At 48.9% G+C, this 23,171-nt stretch overlaps 6 protein-coding genes across 6 annotated transcripts; 3 read left to right on the forward strand and 3 right to left on the reverse strand.

Moving 5' to 3' along the window:
- Nucleotides 1-3,615: 3,615 nt before the first annotated feature.
- On the reverse strand, nt 3,616-4,122 carry CMQ_2073 (uncharacterized protein; the record flags this gene model as incomplete). Its single annotated transcript, XM_014316031.1, has 1 exon — nt 3,616-4,122. One exon carries the CDS (start codon nt 4,120-4,122, stop codon nt 3,616-3,618), a length of 507 nt encoding a protein of 168 aa, XP_014171506.1.
- Nucleotides 4,123-6,538: 2,416 nt separating this feature from the next.
- Nucleotides 6,539-8,154, forward strand: CMQ_2088 (uncharacterized protein; the record flags this gene model as incomplete). Its single annotated transcript, XM_014316046.1, has 2 exons — nt 6,539-7,292; nt 7,358-8,154. 2 exons carry the CDS (start codon nt 6,539-6,541, stop codon nt 8,152-8,154), a joined length of 1,551 nt encoding a protein of 516 aa, XP_014171521.1.
- A 499-nt stretch (nt 8,155-8,653) lies between these two features.
- On the forward strand, nt 8,654-10,345 carry CMQ_2211 (uncharacterized protein; the record flags this gene model as incomplete). The annotated part of the gene is made up of 1 exon (XM_014316169.1): nt 8,654-10,345. The coding sequence occupies one exon, from the start codon at nt 8,654-8,656 to the stop codon at nt 10,343-10,345; it is 1,692 nt and encodes a 563-aa protein (XP_014171644.1).
- Nucleotides 10,346-11,413: 1,068 nt separating this feature from the next.
- Nucleotides 11,414-12,468, reverse strand: CMQ_2101 (2-dehydropantoate 2-reductase family; the record flags this gene model as incomplete). The annotated part of the gene is made up of 2 exons (XM_014316059.1): nt 11,414-12,192; nt 12,282-12,468. 2 exons carry the CDS (start codon nt 12,466-12,468, stop codon nt 11,414-11,416), a joined length of 966 nt encoding a protein of 321 aa, XP_014171534.1.
- Nucleotides 12,469-13,632: 1,164 nt separating this feature from the next.
- Nucleotides 13,633-15,135, forward strand: CMQ_2099 (arginase family protein; the record flags this gene model as incomplete). The annotated part of the gene is made up of 8 exons (XM_014316057.1): nt 13,633-13,720; nt 13,777-13,862; nt 13,920-14,087; nt 14,137-14,242; nt 14,296-14,422; nt 14,474-14,615; nt 14,669-14,819; nt 14,876-15,135. 8 exons carry the CDS (start codon nt 13,633-13,635, stop codon nt 15,133-15,135), a joined length of 1,128 nt encoding a protein of 375 aa, XP_014171532.1.
- Nucleotides 15,136-15,605: 470 nt separating this feature from the next.
- On the reverse strand, nt 15,606-17,929 carry CMQ_2141 (arachidonate 15-lipoxygenase precursor; the record flags this gene model as incomplete). Its single annotated transcript, XM_014316099.1, has 2 exons — nt 15,606-17,487; nt 17,565-17,929. The coding sequence occupies 2 exons, from the start codon at nt 17,927-17,929 to the stop codon at nt 15,606-15,608; spliced, it is 2,247 nt and encodes a 748-aa protein (XP_014171574.1).
- Nucleotides 17,930-23,171: the final 5,242 nt, after the last annotated feature.

Genomic DNA, 23,171 nt, shown 5'->3' on the forward strand with positions numbered 1-23,171 from the left:
ATAACCGCTACGTATAGCCTCCTTTAACCTTAACAGTTTTTTATAAGATAAATATTTTAGTCTTTTTTTTTTTTTAATAGTAACCTTTAGCTTTACTTTTAAAAGCTAAGATAGCATTTTAATAAGCTTTACTTTTAAGCGTTTTATAATATTCTTTTTAAACTAATTAAAGCAGTCCTTTATACTTATATATAGGCATTATTAATATATTGTTAAAGGTATACTTAGGTAGGCTAGGTAAGTTAGGCAGGCAAGGAGGTATCTTCTTAACAGGAGGGAGCAGCCGTATATTCAATAGCTAATTCTTGCCTTCTGCATTCTAAGGGAGTGCGGGAGGCGCTCTTTATCGTAGGCGCACCTCTGGCGCACCAAGTGCGTAGGACAGGCGCGACCCCGTTTCTACTTAGCCCGTTCGCTAGCACGTGCTGTGGCCTGTGCGCAGACTGCGCCACGCAGCCTGCGCTACAAGCACCGCTTCTAGTTTACGATGTGCATCTAATACGCTGTGCGCATACTGCGTACGGCTTGCGCGTAGCCTGCGTCGGTCCCCTTCCTAGGGCGGCGTTATATATATATAATTACTAAAATGCCTTTACTATAGTAGCATACTACGTTTATTAGTATAATAACTAGTTTAATCTTCTTTATAACGCTTTTTAAGGTTAGCTACTACTAGTGTTCTTTTTATTTTAATCTATATAAGGCGCGTCTTAGTTTAATAATCTTTTTTAGACTATATCTTATATCTTTTACTATATTAAGGTATATCTTAAAGAACTAGTATAGTATTTAATTAACCTTTATATAGACGTTATAGTTTATTAAGTTATATACGTATACTGCTATAATGTAAGGGTTAGTGTGCAATGCGTAGTTATAAAGGCTTAACTAGTTTATACTGTTATATTAAGACTTTAACTTAACGAACTATAGAAGACTAGTAGGCGAAGGCCTGCCAGCTAATTTATACGTGGCTGGAAGATGCGGTGTCGCAACCCTAGTGGGGCGTGGCACAGCTAAGTGGCTGTGCTAGTCCTATGCAACGTGTCAAGATAGTTCGTTAAGTCCGTCGCTTGGTAAGCGACTGGTTGCCGAACCGGTGCGTAGAGATGCGTGTGTGGAATACCCTTACATATAATGTTAAACTAATAGATAGTTTAGCTAAACTTCTCTTTTAGCTTTTATTTAAAGCTAAAAAACTTTTATTTTATTTAACTATAGTAGCTAACTTGTTTAGGCAATACTATATCTTAATCTAGTTATATACTTTAATAAGGGTATTAACGTTATTTAACGTTTATACTATTTTTAAATTAATCTTATTTAATAGTATAGTACGAATAATCTACTAGGCGTTATCGTTATACTGCTTAATGTTAATAATTATCTTAATCTTGCTAATAAGATTTAAACTATTTATTATAGCTTAGTTTTATTTTAGCTACTTTTTAGCTTTATTTAAGCATATCTTAAGGCGATTAGTTTGTTTAATAAAATAGTCTAGCGTCTTCTCTAGCACTACTCTTAATATAGTAGGTATTAAAGGTGCTTGCCCTATACTAAGTGCTAGTGCCCTATTAGCTATAACCTAATAGTTTTAGTAATTAATTTAATTAATTTAATAGTAAGCGCAATCTTACTTAATCCTTAGCGTTTACAAAAGAACTTTCTTCTTCTTCTTCTTCTTTTTCTTCTCTTAATACTAAGAGAGGATTGCTATCTTTTATTTTAAGGCCAACTTAACTCTGATTCAGGCTGGATACTTCTTCTTAATCTAACTTCTAGTAACGGTCCTCGAACGTGCGCTAGAAGTTTCCTAATAGCTTATAGGATCTAATTAAGGCTTCGCCTACTAGGCGGGAAAACCGGGTTTTAGCCCAAAAGGGCTAAAAAAGTAATGCTACGAGAGGCGTATTGTAATAATTAGATTAAATAACAATGCTTTGTTTACCGGGTGTGCTCCCAGGCTTATAACCTATCAAATTCGTGCTTACTTAGCATAAAAGGTTGGTTGTATTACTAAAGAGAGTAGAGGAGAAGATGCAGCTATTCTAGAGGGATAAAACTCTGCATAGGGTGGAGCCCTGATTGACCAATCAGGGCTCACCCGTATATCACATGACTTGTGATTACTTAACAGCGCTTTACGAACATTTTTCGTTTTTCGAATCCTAGCACTCTCCTTATTATTTTCGTTAGGCTGTTTTTGTCGAACGGACTAGGCCAAAATGGGTGGGGTGTGTACGATTGTGCCGTGTGATGAAAGAATACATGTACGGTGTGGCGCAGGGCGCTATTTAGTAAGGGATTTCATGCAAGTCGGCATAGCTCGGAAGTAGCCAACCACAACAATACACACACGCTCACTGGGCACCCATAATTTGACAGTTTTGAATCTCGCATCTTGTGTATTTCATGCCGCCCTTTTTAATTCAAATCAAAATGTCGTCACTCCAGCCTCACCGTTAGAGAAAATTCCGGTCTACAGCAGTGTCGGAGTTGACACAGTACGGCGGTGTGCCTCCATTTAAAAGCTTGCAACAGCTACCTAAAAAGACTATTCATGACGCCTACTACGATCGAGGCGGCATATTGTCCTCCGTGGGGGCCTGGGTGCGGCTGCGTTATGATGCCTGGCAGGTCAAAATAAGCAATGGTGGAAACTACATTAATTCACGATTCGAGGAGCTGTACGGTGCACATGACATTGGTGCCTACGTGCAGCTGTATCTTGTAAAGGATTAGGAGACCATGGGCAAGTTACACATTGCTATAAAAATATCGAGCTCTAAAAGAAGGACGAAACTTTCTACAGGAGCTGATCGCATTTCGCACTTTTTAGGCGTGTACTCGGTGTCGATATTGCAAGAGACTCGACGAGTAGTTACGTAAAGATCAAGTATCAGTCCTAATGAATTTGGGAAATTGAGGACACGTATAAAATTGATGGCATCAATGATAACTACTCTTAATTCGACGATAAACTCTTTCGCGATTTTTGTTTTTCTCTTTCCAGTCCTAACATGGATACTACTACAGAGTCCTCTAAAAATCTGTCACCCTACGAATTTGACTGACTCCTGCTACTACACACCTAACCGGATAACTTAGCTTTGACCTCATCCTGTTCTCAGTGAATCTGCCTAAGGTATAGATGCATATTACTTACTACCCAGCAAACAGCAAACCGCAAAGATCGACCATTTTAGACTATCGTGGCTCACATAAATTAGGAACAGAAGTGAACTGAAAAAAAAAATAGCCTTGTGTCGACGCTTGTCCTCGTAAGCATATTTTAGGGAGGAAACCAAAGAAAAGTAGTTAAAAGGGGAAAGGCAAAAAAGGATTAACGAGGAGCGGAATAGATAATCCCAACGATGTCAAGGCTAAGGGGGGTGATTTTAATAATCGGGGAAAAATAATAAAGAAACTTAGGGCTAGAAATAGTAGACGAAGGAATACATACCCGTCCGTCAATTTAGAAAATTGCTTGTATCTAGGCTTGCAACTAGACTCCAACCCAAATCCCAACTCATTTAAAGAACTCTGTCATCCACTACAGTAAAAATTGGCCAATAGATACTAATGAACTCTTAAAAAGGCCGATCGTAAATTTCAAAAATCCGAATAGGCGTTATGCAGACGACGCTGCCGGCAAACGCCTCGCTTGCAGCCTTCACACAAGCTGCTCTCATGTGGCGGACCATCTTTGATCGAGTCTTCTTGTTTCACTGTGCGAATAACGCCCGCCCACTTCTTTAATCGGTATGAAATTCGCTCGATATATGAGTCGTTGTCCAGCGTAAAGGTGCCAAGTCCATTGCAGCCCTTGCAGCGCTGGTTGAAGACGAGAGCATTGTAGCCATTTCTTCTGTAGCCCCGAATCACGATTGCCACCATCTTGCTGGTCCACATCTTGCCGGTGCATCGATGATTGCATTTGAATCGGCCCATAACATTGGTGCAGTAAGTTTTTATTGCATCTTCGTCGTTGCCTTTGGCGTTGAACCAGGGTGTGATGCTGTCGCATAGGACTAACGAGGCTATATCGTCGTGCAGATCGGGGAACGTAAAAGAGGTCCGCGTCTCACCAGAAGTACCGGCTCTCTTCTTTTTAGCCATTGTGCTTGAGCTGGCCTGGACTGTTGCCGTTGAGGTTACTGGACGGGTCGTTAATTTTGGATGGGTAGTGTTTAGGACACCTAAAGCTTTTGACAGCAGCCCCGAAAGACGTCGGAGCGGCAACATTTGTAGGTAGTAGATGGGCTTTTATGGCACTTTAAAAATGCGATTATGTCGATTCCTAAAGATTTCAGGTGCTTGTTTTTTTAGTGAAGGGCTGAGTCGGTGTATGTCGTATGTTTGGTCGTTGTGTTTCAAGGACTTTTTCCCTTTCTTGTAGCCTACGTATAACACCAAGGTCTGTATGGCCAACTTGCAGTACAGCTACGCCTATCATATTGCTAGATTCAGTGACATGATGCAGGAGTGAGGCTTCCTGTGCTTGGCACCCAGCACCTTTTTTGCACTAGGCGTCCTTGTTCTTGAGGACAGACCAGATACTAGCCTCATATTCTGACAAATTAAAATTCTAGAATGCAGTGAATTCACACCTCCGAAATTCCGGTTCAGGTGTGTGTACTTTCGAGGAAACCGTTGGTTTGTCTGACTTCCCCCCCCTCCAGCTATCACCCCCGCATATTTTCCCTCCGCTCCCTGCATGTCACCCAATCCTCTTGTGAGTTTAGTACGTCCTTTTCCCTCCACCACAAAGTGTGATGAAGCAGGTGAGAAAAAAAGTACAGGAGAATCGAGTCAAATTTCGGATGTGTACACAAAGGTCCTTCGAGAGCGGATAAGTACACGAAGTCTTGTGGTAGGACTGATAGGAAAGGGGTGTGAGAATAACTATTCCCGTCTTATTACTTATGGTACGAAGCTGGAAATTTCACTGCATCTACGCAAGCATTGTATTCTAAGCCAAGTCAGTCAAGTCATTTGTGTCGGGTTCTTACGTGGGAGGCCACTGATGTTGGGCCGCAGTGATGGTGGTTTGGGGCGAACCAACCGAGCACAAACCACAGAAATGGGCTGAGTGAGACACTTTAGCGACCCAGAACACGTTTGCGAATGGATCTTGGACGGCTTTGGTTTGGAGGTAGGTTTAGTTCTGAGGTATGGGTGGAGACTTTCACAAACTACCGAGTATAACATGTCTTACAAGAGGCAGAGGCCCAGGCCGCCCAAAAGGATACAATAGTTGTGGCAACAACGGTAGCACCAAAGGCAGCGGCCTGGCTGTACGGCGACTCACGTGCCGTATACCAAAGATATATCACGGCACGGCAGGCCTGGTACGACGACCTGCCACGCGGCGGTCTTTGAACGAATTAGGCCTACCGAAAGGCCGCCGGTCTACCTCTCCAGTATAGCATGGCGGACTACGGCTACTACGGGGACTGGAAGGTCATGGGCCTGCCACCGGTGGGCTAGAAGGCTTGGACTAAGGAGGAGGTGATAGCCTATATCGACTGGGAGAGAGTGGAGGAAGCCCGGGTGGATTCGGTAGTCGTGGCCCGGGCAGAGGTGGCCCGGGCGGAGGCACGGCGTACTGGCAGGCCGGTGCCAGTAGGTCTGACTAGGCAGGGACTTCGTGACTTGATGGGGGAGGACATGGCGGAGTAACTGGCTTTGTATAGTAATTTGCTGTGATATCTGTTTTCTGCCGGTGTAATTCACCATAAAAAGTTTTGCTTTTGTTAAGCCTGACTCTCCTCCCCGGATTATCGTAGACCTTGAAAACTCCTACTAATTTGGGGGGATTTTCGGGCCCCGCAAGTATCTCCCAATTCACATGTAATTCTCCCCACTTTCAAACTGGAAAGCGTAGTACGGCAACATCGGTGGTTTTGTTAAATTGTCCAAAAAGAGGGTGGGACCCCACTGTTATTCATTCTTGTCTTATTTGCAGTTTGTATACCATTCGACAGGTTTAGGTGCGGGGTACGGAGTAGAGCTGTTCTAGATGACTTGGCTCTTACTCATTCTGCCTTACGTGGGACAAGCCCTACTTTGTGGTTAGAGACCAGAGAGCCGCAAGCAACCTTCTGTTGTACGAAGAGATTGCCTTTTTTTTAAAACAAGAAATACCCTGCGCCCTTGATGAATCAGTTTTCTGTTTGCATCGTTGTGTTTGAGCTCCCGTTTTCGTCGGAATGTTTAAGCTCCCTTGCCTAGCCATATCTTAGGTTCAATCGTCAAGCCAATAAGAGCGCACAGTTCACCTGCAGCTCTTCGCATTCCAATCCGCATCCGGCCAAGGCCTCACATCCAAGTCTTGTGCTATTTCAATACAGGCCAAGGCAACACCCGAATTCCTCTCGTATTAATAGTCTTTGGTCTACCTTCCATACCAAGATAGAGCCAGAGAATGAGAAAAAATTCTAAAAATTCTAAGCGGCGGCTACACCACTTGGCGAGTTGTCTCCGAGCGTCTCTCTCCTAGTGCCGCCACCTCTGTCTCCTATAAGTTAGGACAATGCCACCGATATTACGGACAACGCCGAGTTTCGTGTACAAGATACAGGGGCATCGGCTCGCCGCATACAGCAGCAGCAACAAAGACGCCGTTAAAATGAAGAACGACAAGATGAATACAAATATCCAAACTGCACAACAACACTTGCAGACAGTGTACTTGGCTTGCCGGACCATATTCTCGGGGCCCCATGCGAACATCCGAAACCGCCGTACTGTTGCCAAACATCTCACGCCGGCCAAGGCAACTTCCCATCCTCTGCTTAAAGGCATGGATGCTACCGCTCTTACCGATTCCGCTGAAAGCCTCCTACGTCAAGGAGTGTTTGCAGACGAAACCTTAGCCAAGAACATGTTCCCAGACGTTTTCGAGGCAGCAGCTTCTGTCTCTCCAGGTGACAAAACCGCTTCTGTTGACACTATGGCCTCTTCACACAAAGTCCAATCTGCCGGTAGAGGTGGGCAGATCAAAACGAGAGAAAAGACAACAAATATAAAAGCACAAGAGGTAGATGAAAAAATTGGCAAGCTTGCTGTCATGGGTGCTCTTCCTACGCCGGCAAAGCCTTCAGCCGGAAAACTAGAAGAAACTACTGTCAAGTTCACCACTCTGGCGGGAAACGACGAGGGAACAGGGAACAGAGTGGTCGCAGGAAAGCCTCAATTGTCTTCTACTACTGGCATTAAGGCTACTGCCATGCAGGTAGCCACCCAGGTCTCACTTAACAGTATTGATGATAGCCAGAGCGTCAACAGTGAGTATCTTCCTATTTTTATACACCTTAGCCATCGACACGTACATACCTAACAAATTTGATAGGGTCCACATCCCAGAGAAAGTCCCTGGTTGAGAAGTACCCGACGTTAGCCACAGGGACGTTTCCCTACCAAGCCCAGCATGCCGTTCTAACACGGACCCAGCAGCTGCTCGAGGATTGCTTCTACGATTTTGCTAGGAAACATTTTCCTGATCTTATGAAAGCCAGGAACTGGGACAGCGCAGCCTGCGTCGAACTTTCGGAATGCACCAAGATTTTCCAGAAGCCGGGCCAGGAGCGCTCCAAGCTACGCAATACGGACGAAGTGGCAGATGGGGAGCAACTAGACGAGGTCCTCCACGCTATGAACACAATCCGTAACTCGACCGTTCACCGGAACCTTCACCCAGCACGAGGCCTGAGCTGGCTCATGAAAAAAGCTGTTCAATTTACTGAGATTACACAGGACAATGCCCGGGCTGAACGGCTGGTGGAGGTTCACACCGTGGTGGAAGATCTCTTGACTCAAATGGAAACTAGAGAGAACGAACTAGACGCCTGGATGTCAGGGGCGATGCATGAGATCCAGGAGAAGCGCGGATGGCTCGATACCATGGAGGCAGATCTGTGGCGGCAAATGCACGCACGGGACAAAAAGAGCCGGCATTACACCCAGGAGTGCCTGAAAGCTGCAGCCTTGGACATCTTTGAGAAGCCTATGAAAAAGATAGAGCAAGTGAAGGGACAAGAAGCTTCAGTGACAGCCCATCACAAGATTTCTCGGGCCCAAGAACAGACTCCGGTCAATAAGCCATGGTCGCTGGTGAACTTTTTGCGCAGCAAGAATCCTTTTCTCTAGAATAGTCCCCGGGAAAATACAATGGCTAGAGGAGACAAGGAGACACAGAAAGCCCTAAAGGCTCTAGGCCAGACTGGACAATCAAGATTCCTCCTCGTGCTAGGCTTGTAGAGATTCTCCACGAGGCCGTTGCGCCGAAGAGAATATTCCCTGCTTTCTAAGGCAGCGCCATCATGGAAGATTTCAATTTCGACTGACGGCGATTTTCCCGTAGATTATCGAACCCTCCATCGCCCGACAGGCCTACAGTCGACCCAGCGATTGACCGAACGAGCTTACGGCTGACTAATGGGACGATGTCCCCTGACAATATTATCTACCAGTAGGAAGAGAGCCCTGCTGAGCATATTTTTCCACTTCTCTATCCTACCCATCGTTCAAGCTAAGCTGTTTACACGGCCATCGTTAACCACAATGTAAGATACTGTAGCTATGCAGCCCCCGTTTTCCCTTGACTTATCTAACACCGTGTCTGGACAGATTTAAAGCTGTTTCCAGAATGGATAAGGGAGAAGAAGCAGACAAGGTCGGGGGGCTTCCGATTGTCGGCAAGCGCCGAAAAAAGGCGTCGGACGAGTCTACCAACTCGTCCTTGTCTGCTAAATCGTACCCAAGCTCGTCGAGTCTAACGGCGGCAACTTCCATATCAAGGTCTCGCAAGCCCAACGAGGAGCCGGAAAACCATGGAGAGCCTAGCTTAGTCGAGAAGAAGCACTATTACGATGGTCTTCCTTCGCACCCTCTGCTTATAGCCCGCACGGGTTCCACCAAATGGAGCCTCCCTAAGTCTATCCAGGAAGAGCTGCCGCTTAAGGCAATGTGCAACGTTGGGTCGTCCCATTGCCTGGTGGGAATTTGGGAGTCTGTGTTGGACGAGATCGTGAAGGCGCTTGAGCCGCTAGCCTGGACTAGCATCGACCTTCTCCGCATCGGGTACCAAGATACGGCTGAAAAAGATTGGCCCGTGACACTAATGATTGGCGCCAAGCCTGGCTCTCATTGGAAAGTCACGATACCTGTGGCTGTGGCGTGCCGGATGATCCTTCGCTCCCACGGCGCCCATGAGGTAGAATGCGAGGTTCGCGAAAGCGAGTCTTTTTTCTCTGTTGCGGACAGGCTTATTACTGCCAATGAGACGATAGGCAGACTGGAAGAAGAGAGGGCATTCTCGGAATGCGTCGCACAATGCATCTCGCCGTGCGCTGCTCCGGGTCGAGAGGGCACTCTTGGCATCTACCTTGCGGTTGGTTCCACCCGCACTATGTGCGCCCTCACCTGTCGTCATGTTGTCTTTGGTGTGTTAGAGGCCGAATCCGAAATGAAGAAGGCCGTTGCAGACGACGGAATCTACCGCGGCATTGTCCAGCCTAGCCAGTGTGTGTTTGACAAGATTCTGGCTGATATGACCTTAGACTTCGAGGAAACCGGAGAGAAGTCGGACTTTCTCAAGAAAATCTCGGACCAGCAGAAGATGGAAGACCGCCGTATCGGCCACGTTTTTTTTTCGCCCCCTCGCACTATTGACGTTGATAAGCAACTGCACGACTGGCTAATAGTAAAGCTGGCAGCAAAGCGCTACGCCAGTCTGTCGACGCTGCAGAACTGGATTCATGTGGGCCGTGATGGCTACAGGCTTATGCAACGGCTCCTGCCTAGCAACGTTAAGCCGGAAACGAATTCCTCAAAGGACATGGTACGCCTTAAGGGCATGGTATCCAAAGCGGAGATCTTTCGGACCACGGCGCATAACGAGCCTACGCAGGACCACGCGGCCCTATGGGTGCACATGTTCGGAGCCCATGGCAGCAAGCTGACGACAGGAATCTCCAACGAGGTCCGCTCTGTGCGCCGTGTAAATGCATCCATTGACAGTAACGAAATCATCACGACGCGTGAGTGGTGCGTGGTGGGCCGCAACGGCCAGAGGAGGAACGGGGCTGTTTTGTACGGCGTCAACAGCATAAGCTCCCCACTAAGGCCTTTTTCGGAGCCGGGTGATTCAGGCTCGGCCATGTTTGATTCGCAAGGTCGCATTGCTGGCATCCTTACCTCGGGGTGCGGCGCGAGAGAGGACGGTAGACCAGGGGGTACCAACAACGACTTTGGCTGTGCCGATGTCTCCTACGTAAGGCCTATTGAGGTGATCTTAGATGCGATTAAGACAAAGTATGGCCGGGTAGAAGTTTTGTGAGGGACGAGAAGGGATTTGTTTCGTGCTTGCTTTGTGCTTTTATTATCGGAAAAGTGTTGCACGTGACCCTTGTAGGTCATGGTGCAGACGTTTTCACTGCCGCAGTGCACCTACTTGTCTACCTTCCCTCTAGAAAATCTCCATGCTTTTCTCTCAATGCTTTTCTCTCATCAAGAAGTGTATTTGTGTGCTTCAACTGCATAGGCAGTACTTTTTCTGTTCGGCTAGGTGACGCTGCTTGGCAAGAAACTAGTAGCATTGACTACAAATGGCAGTCCAGGTTACAAGAATAAAAGCCGTGCGCTCTTACTTAGCCAAAATTTTTCCAGCACTGAATTATCTTACGCCAGCTTTAGCAGGGTGTACTTCTCATGTCATTGTCGGTTTTGAACATGCCTCGGCATACCGTGTAGGCTAAAACTCAAGATTGGTCACAGATCTAGACTGTATCTTTCTAACATCACCACTTACAGCTATACTCTAAAGCAAACGTTGGCTATCATAATACCGCCACTTTATAAAAGAAAAAAGTAAAGTGCAGAGCAAGCCTAAAATCTAAGAACATAAGGACGACAATAAAACCACACTAGCCAACAAAAGTAACTTCCAATCCGGCGTTTACGTTAAATAACAGTATCCAAAAAGTACCAAAGTACCAAACGACAATCACATCGCGTTCCGCTCTTTCTAGAACTATTCGTCCGGGAGCAGGGTGAGGGAGGTGGGGAGGTCAGAAATCTTGTGTATAAGCGAGCTTGCTTGTACACGAGCTGCGTGTTGTCGGAAACGCGAAGCGGGGGAGAAAAAGGAAGACGGTTGGAGAAAAGATGAAAGAACTTCTTCTCGTCAACCTCGAACACCCGCACGTGTCGAAGCTGGACCACCTTTGCGCGTATCAGAATTTTAGCAGATGTCAGAGACGCAATCATCCGACTTGGCTGTGTCAGTGGAGTGGATGTGTGCTGTTCAAATCCACTCACACTGTCTGTATACCGTCGTGAGCTATCTGCTTACATTGTGCAAACCCAACGACGAGACACGGCCCGACCTTCCCAGTTGCCTAGCGGCCTACGCCTTGTTAAGGATGGCCCACTGTTTCGCCCGCAGCAGGCTGCAGAGTGTCTGCAGCACGGGCACGGGCACGGCGAGGTCGCGGGCGGCGTCGACGGCGTTTCCGAGGATAGCCTCGACCTCCATTGGCCGGCCACGGACGGCATCGACCTGCATGCTGGGGCGACAGCGCACGGCCTTGGGCATGGACGCGATCGCGGCCTCAATGACGTCATCGGGCAGCGTGAAGCCAGCGGCCGCCGCCACGGCGACGACCTCGCGCATGGCCGGCCGTATCAGCGAATCGAGGCTGCCGGCCGCGTCCTGCACCGTGCCCGAGTCGAGGTCGAGCAGGGCGCAGACGGTGTTGAAGGAGGCGTTCCACACGAGCTTGCGCCAGCGGTACCACTGCATGTCGTCGACGACGTCGCAGCGCGCCGCCCCGCGCGAGTAGGCCGCCGCAAAGGCCTTGCAAGAAGCTGCCCCGGCCGCCTTTTGCGCAGCGTCGCCCCAGACACCCACGATCAGCTCGTCCGAGTCGTTGTGCAGCACCTCGCGGCCGTCCAGCTCGGCCCCGATCAGCGACACGGCCGACAGCAGCGTGCTGTCCGGGAAAGCAGCCGCCACCGGCGCCTCGATGCCGATGCCGTTCTGCACCAGCACGACGGCTGTGCGCGAAGCCGTCACCACGGGCGCGATCATGTCCGCGATGCTGTAGACGTCCGGCAGGTTCTTGAGCGCGACGAGGACGTAGTCAAAAGGGCCGTGTGCCTTGGCCTCAGCAATGGACTTGACGACTGTGAGTGTCAGGTGGGAGAGAGAAGGTGAGGTGACAGAGATGACAAGCTTGAAAGGGACATGTCCAACAGTCAGGACCACAACTCACTGTGATGTGGCCGCCAGCTGTCAACCTCGCCGTGGTCAACACTACGGATGTGCAGGCCGCTCTCGCGCACCTCGTCGTAGTTGGAGCGTAATAAGGCCGTCACCGTGGCCTCGCCGGACTGGTGCAGCGCGAAGGCGCACATGGTGCCAACGGCGCCGCAGCCGACAATGAGGACGTTCAAGGGCATGGGTGACAGTGAGTGCGGCGGGCGTGATTGGTATATACCGATGCAGCGGCCGGTTACAAGACGGCCGTAAGATGAAGACGTATGGCAGAAATGACAGATGAAGCTCAACAGAACACGACAAGCAATATACGCGATGTGGTCCAAAATAACGTTTCGGCTTAGAATGGTCGGTCGATCCGAAATATCGGGCGCCCCGCTATAGATACGGAAAGCCCTACAAAGGGTCCTAGCGCGAGCCGCTCTATACGAGTAGCCAAGTGTCAAGCATTGGAATCCGCCACACTGTGGCCCTTCCGCCCCACTTGGTCTTACGGGCCTGTGATTGGTTAGAAGGCACAAAAGCGGGCCATGGCACTAGTATTAATACGGATCCCCAGAAGGGTCGCGATGTATCTATTTCTTCCTTAGTACACAACACTCTTTCGCCCACACTAGACCCTATTCAGCCTCCTGCTCCTCACAGTGCGTCACGTTATATGACCGCTACGTATAGCCTCCTTTAACCTTCACACCAAGACATGCGCGTCGCTGCCATTCCAACTGCCTAAAGCAGCGAATGCAGATGGCTTAGACGACACCTAAGCTCGGACGTGAAAGACGGCAGGTACTGGTGGATCTGAAGTGGGAGCGGCAGTCTGAAAGTGGGACAGATCGGCATTCAGGTGTGTCTGCCATGACCTGTATTTCCAACGGCTGTTAGGAAATCGCCACCGTTAGGCATGTTGTAAGATATATCTGTTAGTCTAGCCCACACAAATTGTGAAGGAGAAAATAACAGCTACCAAGGTGTCATTTTATACAACATCCTCTCCACAGCAAAAATGTGGAGTCTCCCCATATTGTCGGACTCGGCTTCCATCGGACTTCTTGGCGAGTCGGAGCTTCCATCGCTTATCATCCCCACTGTTCTATTGGCCCCGCTAAAACATACTTTGCACTTGTGATTGGGCTTCTACGCCGATCAGCCGAGTCTGGTGCTCGCTGCGAAATCGGCTCTATCCGTATTACATCTGATTATGCTTTCGATGCGTGTTTGTGCCTTTGGTACTCCGTATTGTTACCTGGCTTCTCTCGTCCTGTCTTGTCCAAGTTTGCTATTTTTCCCATTTATCCGCTTGCACGTGATTTTCGACAGTAACAAATTAATCACCCAACTCGTTCGCAATGACTCTCTCCCATCTCGGCTGGCTGCTCCTCGGAGCGGTTGCAGCAGCCCAGAATGTCGGGCCTAACTACCAGTATGCTCTTGAAGGTCTGTGTATATCCACTATCCTCACCGGGACATCAGCTCACCATGTTATCCAACAGACCTTGATAAGGACTTGCCCTTCTCACAGCCCGTGACTTTTGCCCATCTTGAGTGGCAGCGGTGTCTTTCTGCCTCCCACAACAAGGTAGACCGTTATTGTCGGCCCTCTCAACCGTCTTATGAGATCTAACACCGCAATCAGCCCCTGGATGTTGCCATTTTGGGATTTCCATACGACACGTCGACGTCTTATCGGCCAGGTGCCCGCTTTGGCCCACGAGGCATTCGTGCTGGTTCCTCGCGGGAGAAGAAGGGTCGTAGCTACAATACTGTTTGGCAAGTAGATCCGTATGAGCAAGGCCTGGAAATTGTAAGTGAAAGAGGAGCTTGATAGAGTGTGTGCGTAACTGACCACCCAGATCGACTGTGGCGACGTGCCCATCACCCCCTTTGATGCCGCGCATGCATTCAAGCAGATGGAGCAGGCTTATCGCCAAATTCTCTATCATCCGACATCTGAGCAGAGTGAGTGAGCTTACTTTTGTCGTTCACCTTCTCTTCCGTGCTGACTCTTGTAGACGGCTGGGAAAACCCTCGCATTATCAGCCTCGGAGGCGACCATTCCATCGTACTACCCATTTTACGTAGCCTAAAGACTGTATATGGCCCTATCTCGGTTATCCATCTCGACTCGCACCTGGACACGTAAGCCGTTGCTCCAGTGGAAGATCAGATGGAATGCTGACTCATCCACAGCTGGGACCCATATGAGGGCTACACCGGCATCGTGTCGAACCAGTCTGCCATCACCCATGGCACCTTCTTCTGGCACGCCAGTCGAGAAGGTTGCATCAGCAAGGGAACAAGCGTTCATGGAGGCTTGCGAACTAAGCTTTTTGTAAACCCCCGAGTTTTTGTCCGCTTCATCACTCTTCTTCTGACTTTCCTTAGAGTCCTAAAGACTACAAGATTGACTCGGAGGTCGTCGGCTTCACGCTCATCGAGGCTCACGAGATCGACGACATTGGCGTTACCGGAATCGTCAAGAAGATCAGAAAGGCTGTCGGCGATACGCCCACCTATCTCTCCATCGACATTGATGGTAAGCATCCTTCCTTGCAATTGGTAAGAGGTTGCCCATACGCTGACACGCACCAGTTCTCGATCCCAGCATTGCTCCCGCCACCGGAACACCCGAGTCTGGGGGTTGGACCACACGCGAGCTGAAGCGTCTGCTCAAGGGCCTCGAAGGCATCAACCTTGTCGGGGCAGACGTGGTTGAGGTCAGTCCACCGTACGACTCTGTGGCTGAGACAACGTCCATTGCGGCGGCCGACCTCATCGTTGACATCTTGGCCGGTATGACAAAACAGGCTTCGTTTGCGGGCAAGCGAGTCATCCCAAAGGATGAATTGTAACAAGGGTAGGGGATTCGTACTATATCATTGGCTCTACATTTAAGGCACCTCGAAATAGAGCAGTATCTCAAATACAGCAGTTCTTGGACAGATTTTTGGTTGTCTATCCAGTTAATTCACACTGTAGCCACCGCTCATGATGGCCGTCCTCTCGTAGTTTAAACCTCCCTAGAACTACTCGTCTTTCGATGGGTAGAAAGGTGCTAATTCGTTGAATCTTTAATAATGGTGTTCAGGTTCTGAGCTATATAATAGCCGAAAATGTTCAAGCCGAGGGCCAGTTCAGGCCTTGTATAGAAAAAACTGTACGATGTACGGTTTTTTAGTCAGTACGAGTAAGTAAAGGTAAGCGTAGTGAGCCAAGCCTGTACAAAAAAAGACGTTGTGTGATGTAAAACTATGGATCTCGTAGCTATAAAAAGGAGGTACTTCAATCTGATCCTCTCCTAGTATAATATCGCCCTCCTCGTTCAGATAAGTATAGAAACCGCCATGTTTTTCGGATTCATTACGGTATACTCGATGTGGCCCTCATCCATTTCGTCACTGTTCTTTTTGAAAACCGTGTCCAACTCCAAAAGCTGTTGGTGCAACTTTATATTAATCTTCTTTCTTTCACCTCTGCTCATGGCCACATGCGACGAGGAGAACTTCATCAGGCTGTGCAGGTCTTCGACCTTGAAGCTAAGAAGCCATGGTAGCTGCACAGAAAGGAGCCACTGACGGATACGTCCGATGGGCAGCGCGGCTGTCAAAGTCTGTTCCGTGTACTCCTTCAACTCGGCGAGTGTCTTGGGCGGTGCTGCACATAGTGAGGACGGCTTTGTAATGACAAACGATTGGTAGTAGTTCTGGAGGTAGTTGACGGCGGTGTGGAAAGGCGCAGCGATGTGGATGGCCATCGTGACGGCGTCGGTGAGTCTGTCGAGCGTATCGATTTCGGGAAAACCCTTGAGCTTGCCGTTGGTGCGGATATCGTTTCCCCAGTCCGAGAGATAGTTGTCGCTCTTCACGTGGGCGTCGGACTTGTATGTAAGCGCGAGCGTGTCGTGGACATAGGTACGGAGCACGTTCCACATCAACAGAATGTTTTTGCCGTAAGCATAGTTCTTGTACTTCGGGTTGCTGTTGAGCTCTTTCGTATCGGTGGGAAAGCCGCGCCGTTTGAGATCGTTCGGCACATAGTTTTGTTCGTAGTCGAAGTTGCTGTACTCGTAATTGATGTAGTTGTAGAGGCCGTCTAGGCTGATGCCGACAAGGTTGAGAACCACTTGCGGGACAAGCATCGACCGGGCTGCGGCATTGAGCGACAGTGTCCGGACCCAATGCGGCTTGAGCAGCTGGTGAACGGGGTGATCCGTCGGGATGCAGCGGCTTGTGGCCACGATCAGGCTCTCTTCGATCATGTGAGCGCGTGTCAGATGCACGCCGACCTCGTGGCGAATCCAGTCTGCCGCCTGTGCGCACGTCTTGGCGTACCGCCAGGGCCAGTCGTTCTTCTGGCGCAAGAGGTCCTTGCTCTTCTCTTCCGCGTCCTTTGATTCTGGGTCGGCCGGCGTCATCGCACTGTTGAAGATGGTCACAGACGTGGCCATGTTCTTCTTGTAGTCGCACACAATGGCAATCGGGTGCAGCCGACCGTTGTCGTGCAGCTGGAAGAGCGTGACAGAAGCACACGCCCAGTTCGGGTCACTCTCCTGCTTTGGGTTCGTCCTCACTTCCTCGTAGAAAATATCTTCTTCGGGCTGCAGTCCGATGGCTTCGCGGAAGTAGCGGCAGTCCTGCACGAACAGCGAGTCATGCGGGATGGTCTTCAGCATTGCAGCCCATTTGTCGTAGCCATTTTTTTCGGCGGATGCGATGAACTCTTTCAAGAGAGCTTCCTTGGCATCGTCGTGCTCTCCGATCGCCTCAATTGTCGTCGGGTTGGCACCGGTGAAAGACTGCTCCGCAAAGCGGCGGTCCGTAAACCAATCCTCCAACTGGCCGAGATTTTTGCCCTTCTCCACGACATTGTTTCCCCCCTTGATGTGCGTCTTGTTGAAGTCTTCGTATCCGGCGATGGTCTTGGGAACTTCGCTGATATCCTTCAAAGCACCCGCGAATTTCACAATCTGGTCAGGAATTACACATTTAAGCATAATCCCAGTCTGAGCAAGGCCAAAGATATTGAAAATGGCCCACAGGCTTTCTTGATCAGGTTTCGGGATGGTTTGTAGATGGGGCGGGTACTTCTCATTAGGATCCTGGTCGGGAGAAGATGTCCACTGATAGATCTTTTTCTGCTCCACTATTGTGCGACGATACGGGAACAGTGGCTGGGTCTGGTTTGCGTGGAAGTATGCCTCGTAGCTGTGACAGGGGAAAAGAGTTGAACTTTAGCACTGCATGTGGTGCTGCTTCAGCGATGAGACACTTGGCTGACTCACAGTTTCTCTACTCTGCTGTAGGTCAGATTGAGTAGGGCAGATGTTTGCTCGTAGCTACCCGTTTCAAGTCGTTTGTACTCTTTGGGAGAAGTTCCTTCGACCAAGTTCGAATCCGAGCTGGAGTCCCCCGAATCGGAGTCACTGTCTGGCCCATCTTGCGGGCCACGAAATAACTTATTCGGCACCCTTAACTTGGGGACATGGGAAATGGGTGGGGAGAACAGTCCAAGGTTGATAGCTTCATTGTCGAAGACGCTGTCATCAATGGTATACTCGAATTCTGAATCTTCTTCATACTGCGGAGCCGACTTCTCGGGAAGACCTGGGATAGCTCCCAGGGGACTTCCAGGCACGTCGAGGCTCATCTTTGAAAAAGCCGGGATGAAATGAGATTTGGAATTAGAGGTACTTAAAAGTTGATGAATGAGTCTTAGAAGTGATGAGTAGAAAGTCTGGACAAGCAATAGCGGAAAAGGGTTTCGTTCCCTACTATTTATACACTTCTTGATGAAGAAAACACAGTGGGAAAGATAAGGGCATGAGATTGACCCCAACCAAAGGCCTGGCTTCACCGTCTTTGTCCTCGATATTGGGTCATGGGAGCCGCATATACTTGCAAAGCTGAAATGCACCACCAGCTGTCTGTTTGGTTGTCTTCTCAGCTGAGACAAATTCAAGCTAAATCCGAAACAAGCGAATCCACAAGCTTATAGCCCTAGACACGCGGGCTGACTCGCAGATGATACAGGCATAGCTAAAGTGGACATGATGGCTTCATCTCAATTGGCCCGGCGTGTAACGAGCTCTGTGGCCATTCGAGCGGCAGAAGCAAAAAGCGGGATACTTTACATAACAAGAAAGTAGATCCATTCACTCATTGAAAAGCGTCCCGTTATGCTGTCCTTGTTGTCAGAGAACACACCCGCTATTGTATGCATTTGTACCGATACATAGAGACGCTCCGTCTGATGAATATTATCTTGGCATACTGACTTTAGTCCCAGTTCAGGAAGCCATAATATACAATGCGTCGGATATACTTTAGACATTTTACAGCCTTTAAAAACGTTGCTACGAGATACGCTTACCCTAGACCGTTAAATAGATGGCGAGCTAGCTCGAAATAGTAGGGTCGCATTTAATTGCTGCTAGAAGCAATCGTGTCTGCCGTTAGGTACTTTTCTAGGAGTGTCTAAGGAGTCAGATCCTTAGTGTGTGTAATGACGTGGCATACGAAGGCTTTTGTCCAACGGTAGCTCCTAGTTTTCAGCATAGTATAGCTGCTAATTATAACTGTCTGAGACATAGCCTTTTCGGAGGTTGGTTTTGTCCTCGTGGTTGTTAAACTTTTCCAAGGCTTTTGTTGATGGCTGTAGCTACATATGTCAAATTATGGGTGCCCCGTGAGCGTGTATGTATTGTTATGGTTAGGTACTTCCGAGGTATGCCGACGTGCATCAAGACACGTACTAAATAGCCCCACGCGCCACACAGTACATGTATTCTTCTATCACAAGGTATAAAAGTGCACGCCCCTCCTATTTTGGCTTGGCCCGTTTGACAACATATGGTGGGGCGAAAATTGCTACAGGTTGTTCGCGAGGACTTTTCTATAGCTCTTTAGGAGCTAGTAGGGAGGTAAGGGGTCGTAGAATGAGCCTGCTGTGAGGATGAGCAGTGAAGAAGTTGCCTGCCAGGGAGTCTTTTGACCTGGTATGTAATCCTTGTGACCTTTTTGGACGGTGACGTATGAAATTATATCTTTCCTTGGTATGACTTGCTGCTGTCGATTTTGTCATTATAAGCTTCCTCGCCTCCTACTGAACCGGTTGGGCTCTCACAAGGCCTTCTACTTTATCAACGCAAAGTATCAAGTGTCAGGCATATGGAGGAAGACAATCCAGCAAGCTATGTTTTCATAAAAAGAGGACCAGAGCTGAGCTAGATGGCCTCCGCTAATTATTGGTACGCTTTGATTCTAGTGACAATTTTAATACACCTTCGTTTGGAGTGGTTTATCAACATATCATCAGACAAGCAGTTCGTAGCTTGATCCTTGTTGACAGCCACCACCAGACCATCTTGAAGCCATTGTTCAAGGCTGTCCCCATGTAGGAGTGCCAATCAGAAGCGCCTACTTGTTCTTCGACCCCATGGTCATTTTAGTAGCCAATATGCTCTCCGGTATCGACACCACTTTCTCGGCGATAGTCAGGACGTCATACGTACGCCAACACCTTTGCTCACTTGAGAACTGTAATGGATTTGCATCTACTACCTCCCTCGTGCCACAGCCAAGCAGCTTGACAGTATGTAGGACACACCTGTATGTCAGTCTCGCGCTCGTCTCGGTGGTAACATCCTTTCCCCTGGGCAAGGTTGCTGGCATTGTTGAGATCCTGGGGCTCTACCACGGCTGCTAGTAAACATTTTGTCATCGCAAATCGTGTTTAGGCTATTGTCGATAGTTCATGTATCTAAACGCGCTCTGCGTGGCTGGTCTATCTTTGCTTGGTGTTCTAACTGGACCTATTGAGAACTACTTTGTCTATAACATTGCATGCATACAAAGTATATGCTAACGTCTGCATCGCAGAACCTCTTCTTGGCCGCGAGATCGCAGAGTGCTGTCTCTTTTAGCGTAGGAGTCATTGCCTTTGTCTAAGAAGCGCGGTCACGGCGCTCGTAATGTAGGCGAGCATCCCATACTCAATCACGCTTTAGAGCTTGGTGAAGGGACACGGTATGCCAACGATTTTCACCCGCCGTGCATCAAGTACAGAAGGAAAATGCCGATACACCATATATCTGAACAATAACCGACCGGTTGTTGTATAGACTGAACCCATGAGCTGGCCTAGCAAAAACGTCGCCAAATGTGCTGGCTTCTTTCTGATGGTTACTCCAATTGCCTGTTTCAATTTTCGTAGGTCTCTCATTGGCTCAGCTTTTTTTGATGCACGTTCATCACAATCTTCGAGTTTGACTAAGATTATGGTGGGTAAGGAAGGATTTAAAACTCGGAAATAAAAGACGCTGAAAATAGTTCTATGTACGGAGTACGGAGTACATATGCCTTGATACCTAAAAGCGGAGGTAAATAGTTCGATATACACGCATAGACTCAACAAACCTAGCCTAAAAGTGGAGATACGTTATAATGAACGGAGTTTGGTGGCGTAAAAGGTTAGGCAACGTTGTAGTAAAGATGATACGAACGTGCCAGATTGTCAGTAACAGTAAAGTCCACAGCTTTGGACGATAACCTCGGGAAACTGAGATAATTGGTGCATTCGGCCGGCGCTTTACGTCGTAGCCGTACATGCCAGGGTACGAAGTACAAGCTGTAAGTATTCTTGAAGCGGTCGCGTGAGGAAAGACACTTTGTTTCTGTTCTGTATTCCGAGCACGTTTGTGGGTTGACGGACAAGACTTCAAGCCCCGCACTCTTTCAGTTTCTCAACTTCCAACCATAATTTGTGGCGAGAATCAGGTTGTTAGTCTGGTGTTGGTGCTCCTTGCAGCCGATCCATGTTGTGCGCGTGTAGACATGTCAAAGACCGGGGTTTTATTACGACGTATGTCTAACTGTGCAGTGTGGTTAACATCAATGAGCTAAGAATAGAGTTCGACTCCTCGACAAGTTGCACGTGCCCGATTCAGACCCGATATATTAGCCTGGTATTTCGAACAAGGACCTGAAAGGTGGAGCAGCCGGATATGTCCTAAAAGGCAAGACGAATGCTTCACAACGAGCTGAATGACCGAAATAAGCTTATGGCTATAACGAAATTATTTGCGTGTGAGAGGCAAGTATGTGCCCAATTCCTTTGTCTCGGCCATGACGTCTGTAGCTGTCGCGGTGCCTCAGTGTGGAGGTCACGTGACGATACTGTGCTACGGAGCCTGACTGTATTATTGGCGGCAGCGATGACTGTAGTGCTAGGCAATAGAGAGATAAAAGCAATAGTGTCGTCATGGAGAGGACTGACGCGTCAGCACATATGCACGAGAGGTGGCGCACGGCAGGCTCTTCTTTTCTTTCTGTCTTTCTTCTTTCTTTTTAATTTTTTTTTTTTTTCGTTATCTTTATTGTTCAATGGGCTGCAAACAGCCGGGCGCATATATAGCAGCGGACAAAGAGTTGTGCGGACCGGTGAGGTAAAGGTTATGCGCTGCAGGACAACGGAAGTGTTGGCTTGATTCGGAATCTTGAGCAAGCCCAGCCGATCTTCGACGCGATCCCTGTAATGGCGACAGCAATCAGAAGGGAAAAGGCCCAGACCAGGGGAAATGAAACGCAGTGCGAAATGAAAAGGGCGAAATGAGTAAATTAGATAGATAGTAAATTGGGAAACGCAAGCGCTGCGAATGAAAAGAAAGGGCATCCAAATTTGGAGGGGGAGGGGGGGAAAGAAATTAAAGCTGTGATAGTGAGTGATGGGCAGCATTGCATTCCGCATGCAATGCAGGGGCGGCATGTCGTCCGGGGAGAACACCCTCTCTCGATCCAGCACAGCACACCATCTCTTGCAGCCGGCGGGTCAGTGTTCAGAGAGGTGAGAAGAGCATGTACGAGTATGTGAGAGAGAAGTTGCAGATACGAGATGCCGTCGTCAAGACGCAATACGAGCTCTCGAGGATGCATCAGTCCGGTCCAGTGACGCAGAGAAACGGAGAACGAGCGAGCTTGGCCAGCAGTCGTCCTCGCCTGATTTTTTGGGCGCTTTTCGGCTCTCGTGACGCTGTGCTGCGCATTGGTGCGCGCCCGAATGCTGCTGGCGATCTAGATCGGTTCCGGTTGCTCGTCCCCTTCGTCTTCTTCTGGCTCCCTTTTTCGCCTTTGTCGGCCATCCCAACCACTCGCTTTCTCGAGCTCCCTGCAGACACGGCCCTTTTCTCGTAGTAATTAGGGATCGGCCGCACGTCCCCAAGCTTTCTGTCAGCTATCAGTTGCGAGGGATTCCTATCATCTCACTGTATTATCTACGCGAATGGGGCTGCCCCGCCAAAAGAGGAAAGTCTGTGTGATAAGGTCGGCGCGTGGACGAGAGAAAAGAACCCCACGTCGCATCCTGGACAGACCACTGCTCCACCGACGGGGGGGCAGGCAAGCACAGAGAGCAGGAAAAAGGAAAGCCACGCCATGCGATTTTGGGGGTGAGAGGGGCCCTGCCTATCACGTAACAGTGCGAGCAGCGAGACTCGTCAGCACGCGATTTGGAGGTGGCCGGTCTTTGTGACCAATATTCCGCCGGGTTATCCGAACTCGCTGATTGCTTCCGCATGCTGCTGACTCGGGACAGTATCGAGTCAGAAAGAAAGAGGCCTCTTTTCTAAAAACAGACAGTTGTGGCTGTGGTGTGGCGAGTCACCGAAGAGTCGGCGTCCGCCGGGAGAGAAAGGCAGCTAGAAATAATCAGGGAAAAGAGAGGAGAGAAAAAAAAAAAAAAAAAAAAAAAAGGCGCGAAGACGCTGTAGCCGGTTTAACAGACAGGCCTGTCAGGTCCGATAAGGCGTTCCCGCCATCTCCGCTAGTGCGCTTTGGGTGTGATTTTTCTCAGCAGGTATCTGGCTCCACTGCGGCTGCAACCAACGAGAAGGTGG

This window comes from Grosmannia clavigera, assembly GCF_000143105.1.
Source record: "Grosmannia clavigera kw1407 unplaced genomic scaffold GCSC_156, whole genome shotgun sequence".
NCBI lineage: Eukaryota > Fungi > Ascomycota > Sordariomycetes > Ophiostomatales > Ophiostomataceae > Leptographium > Leptographium clavigerum.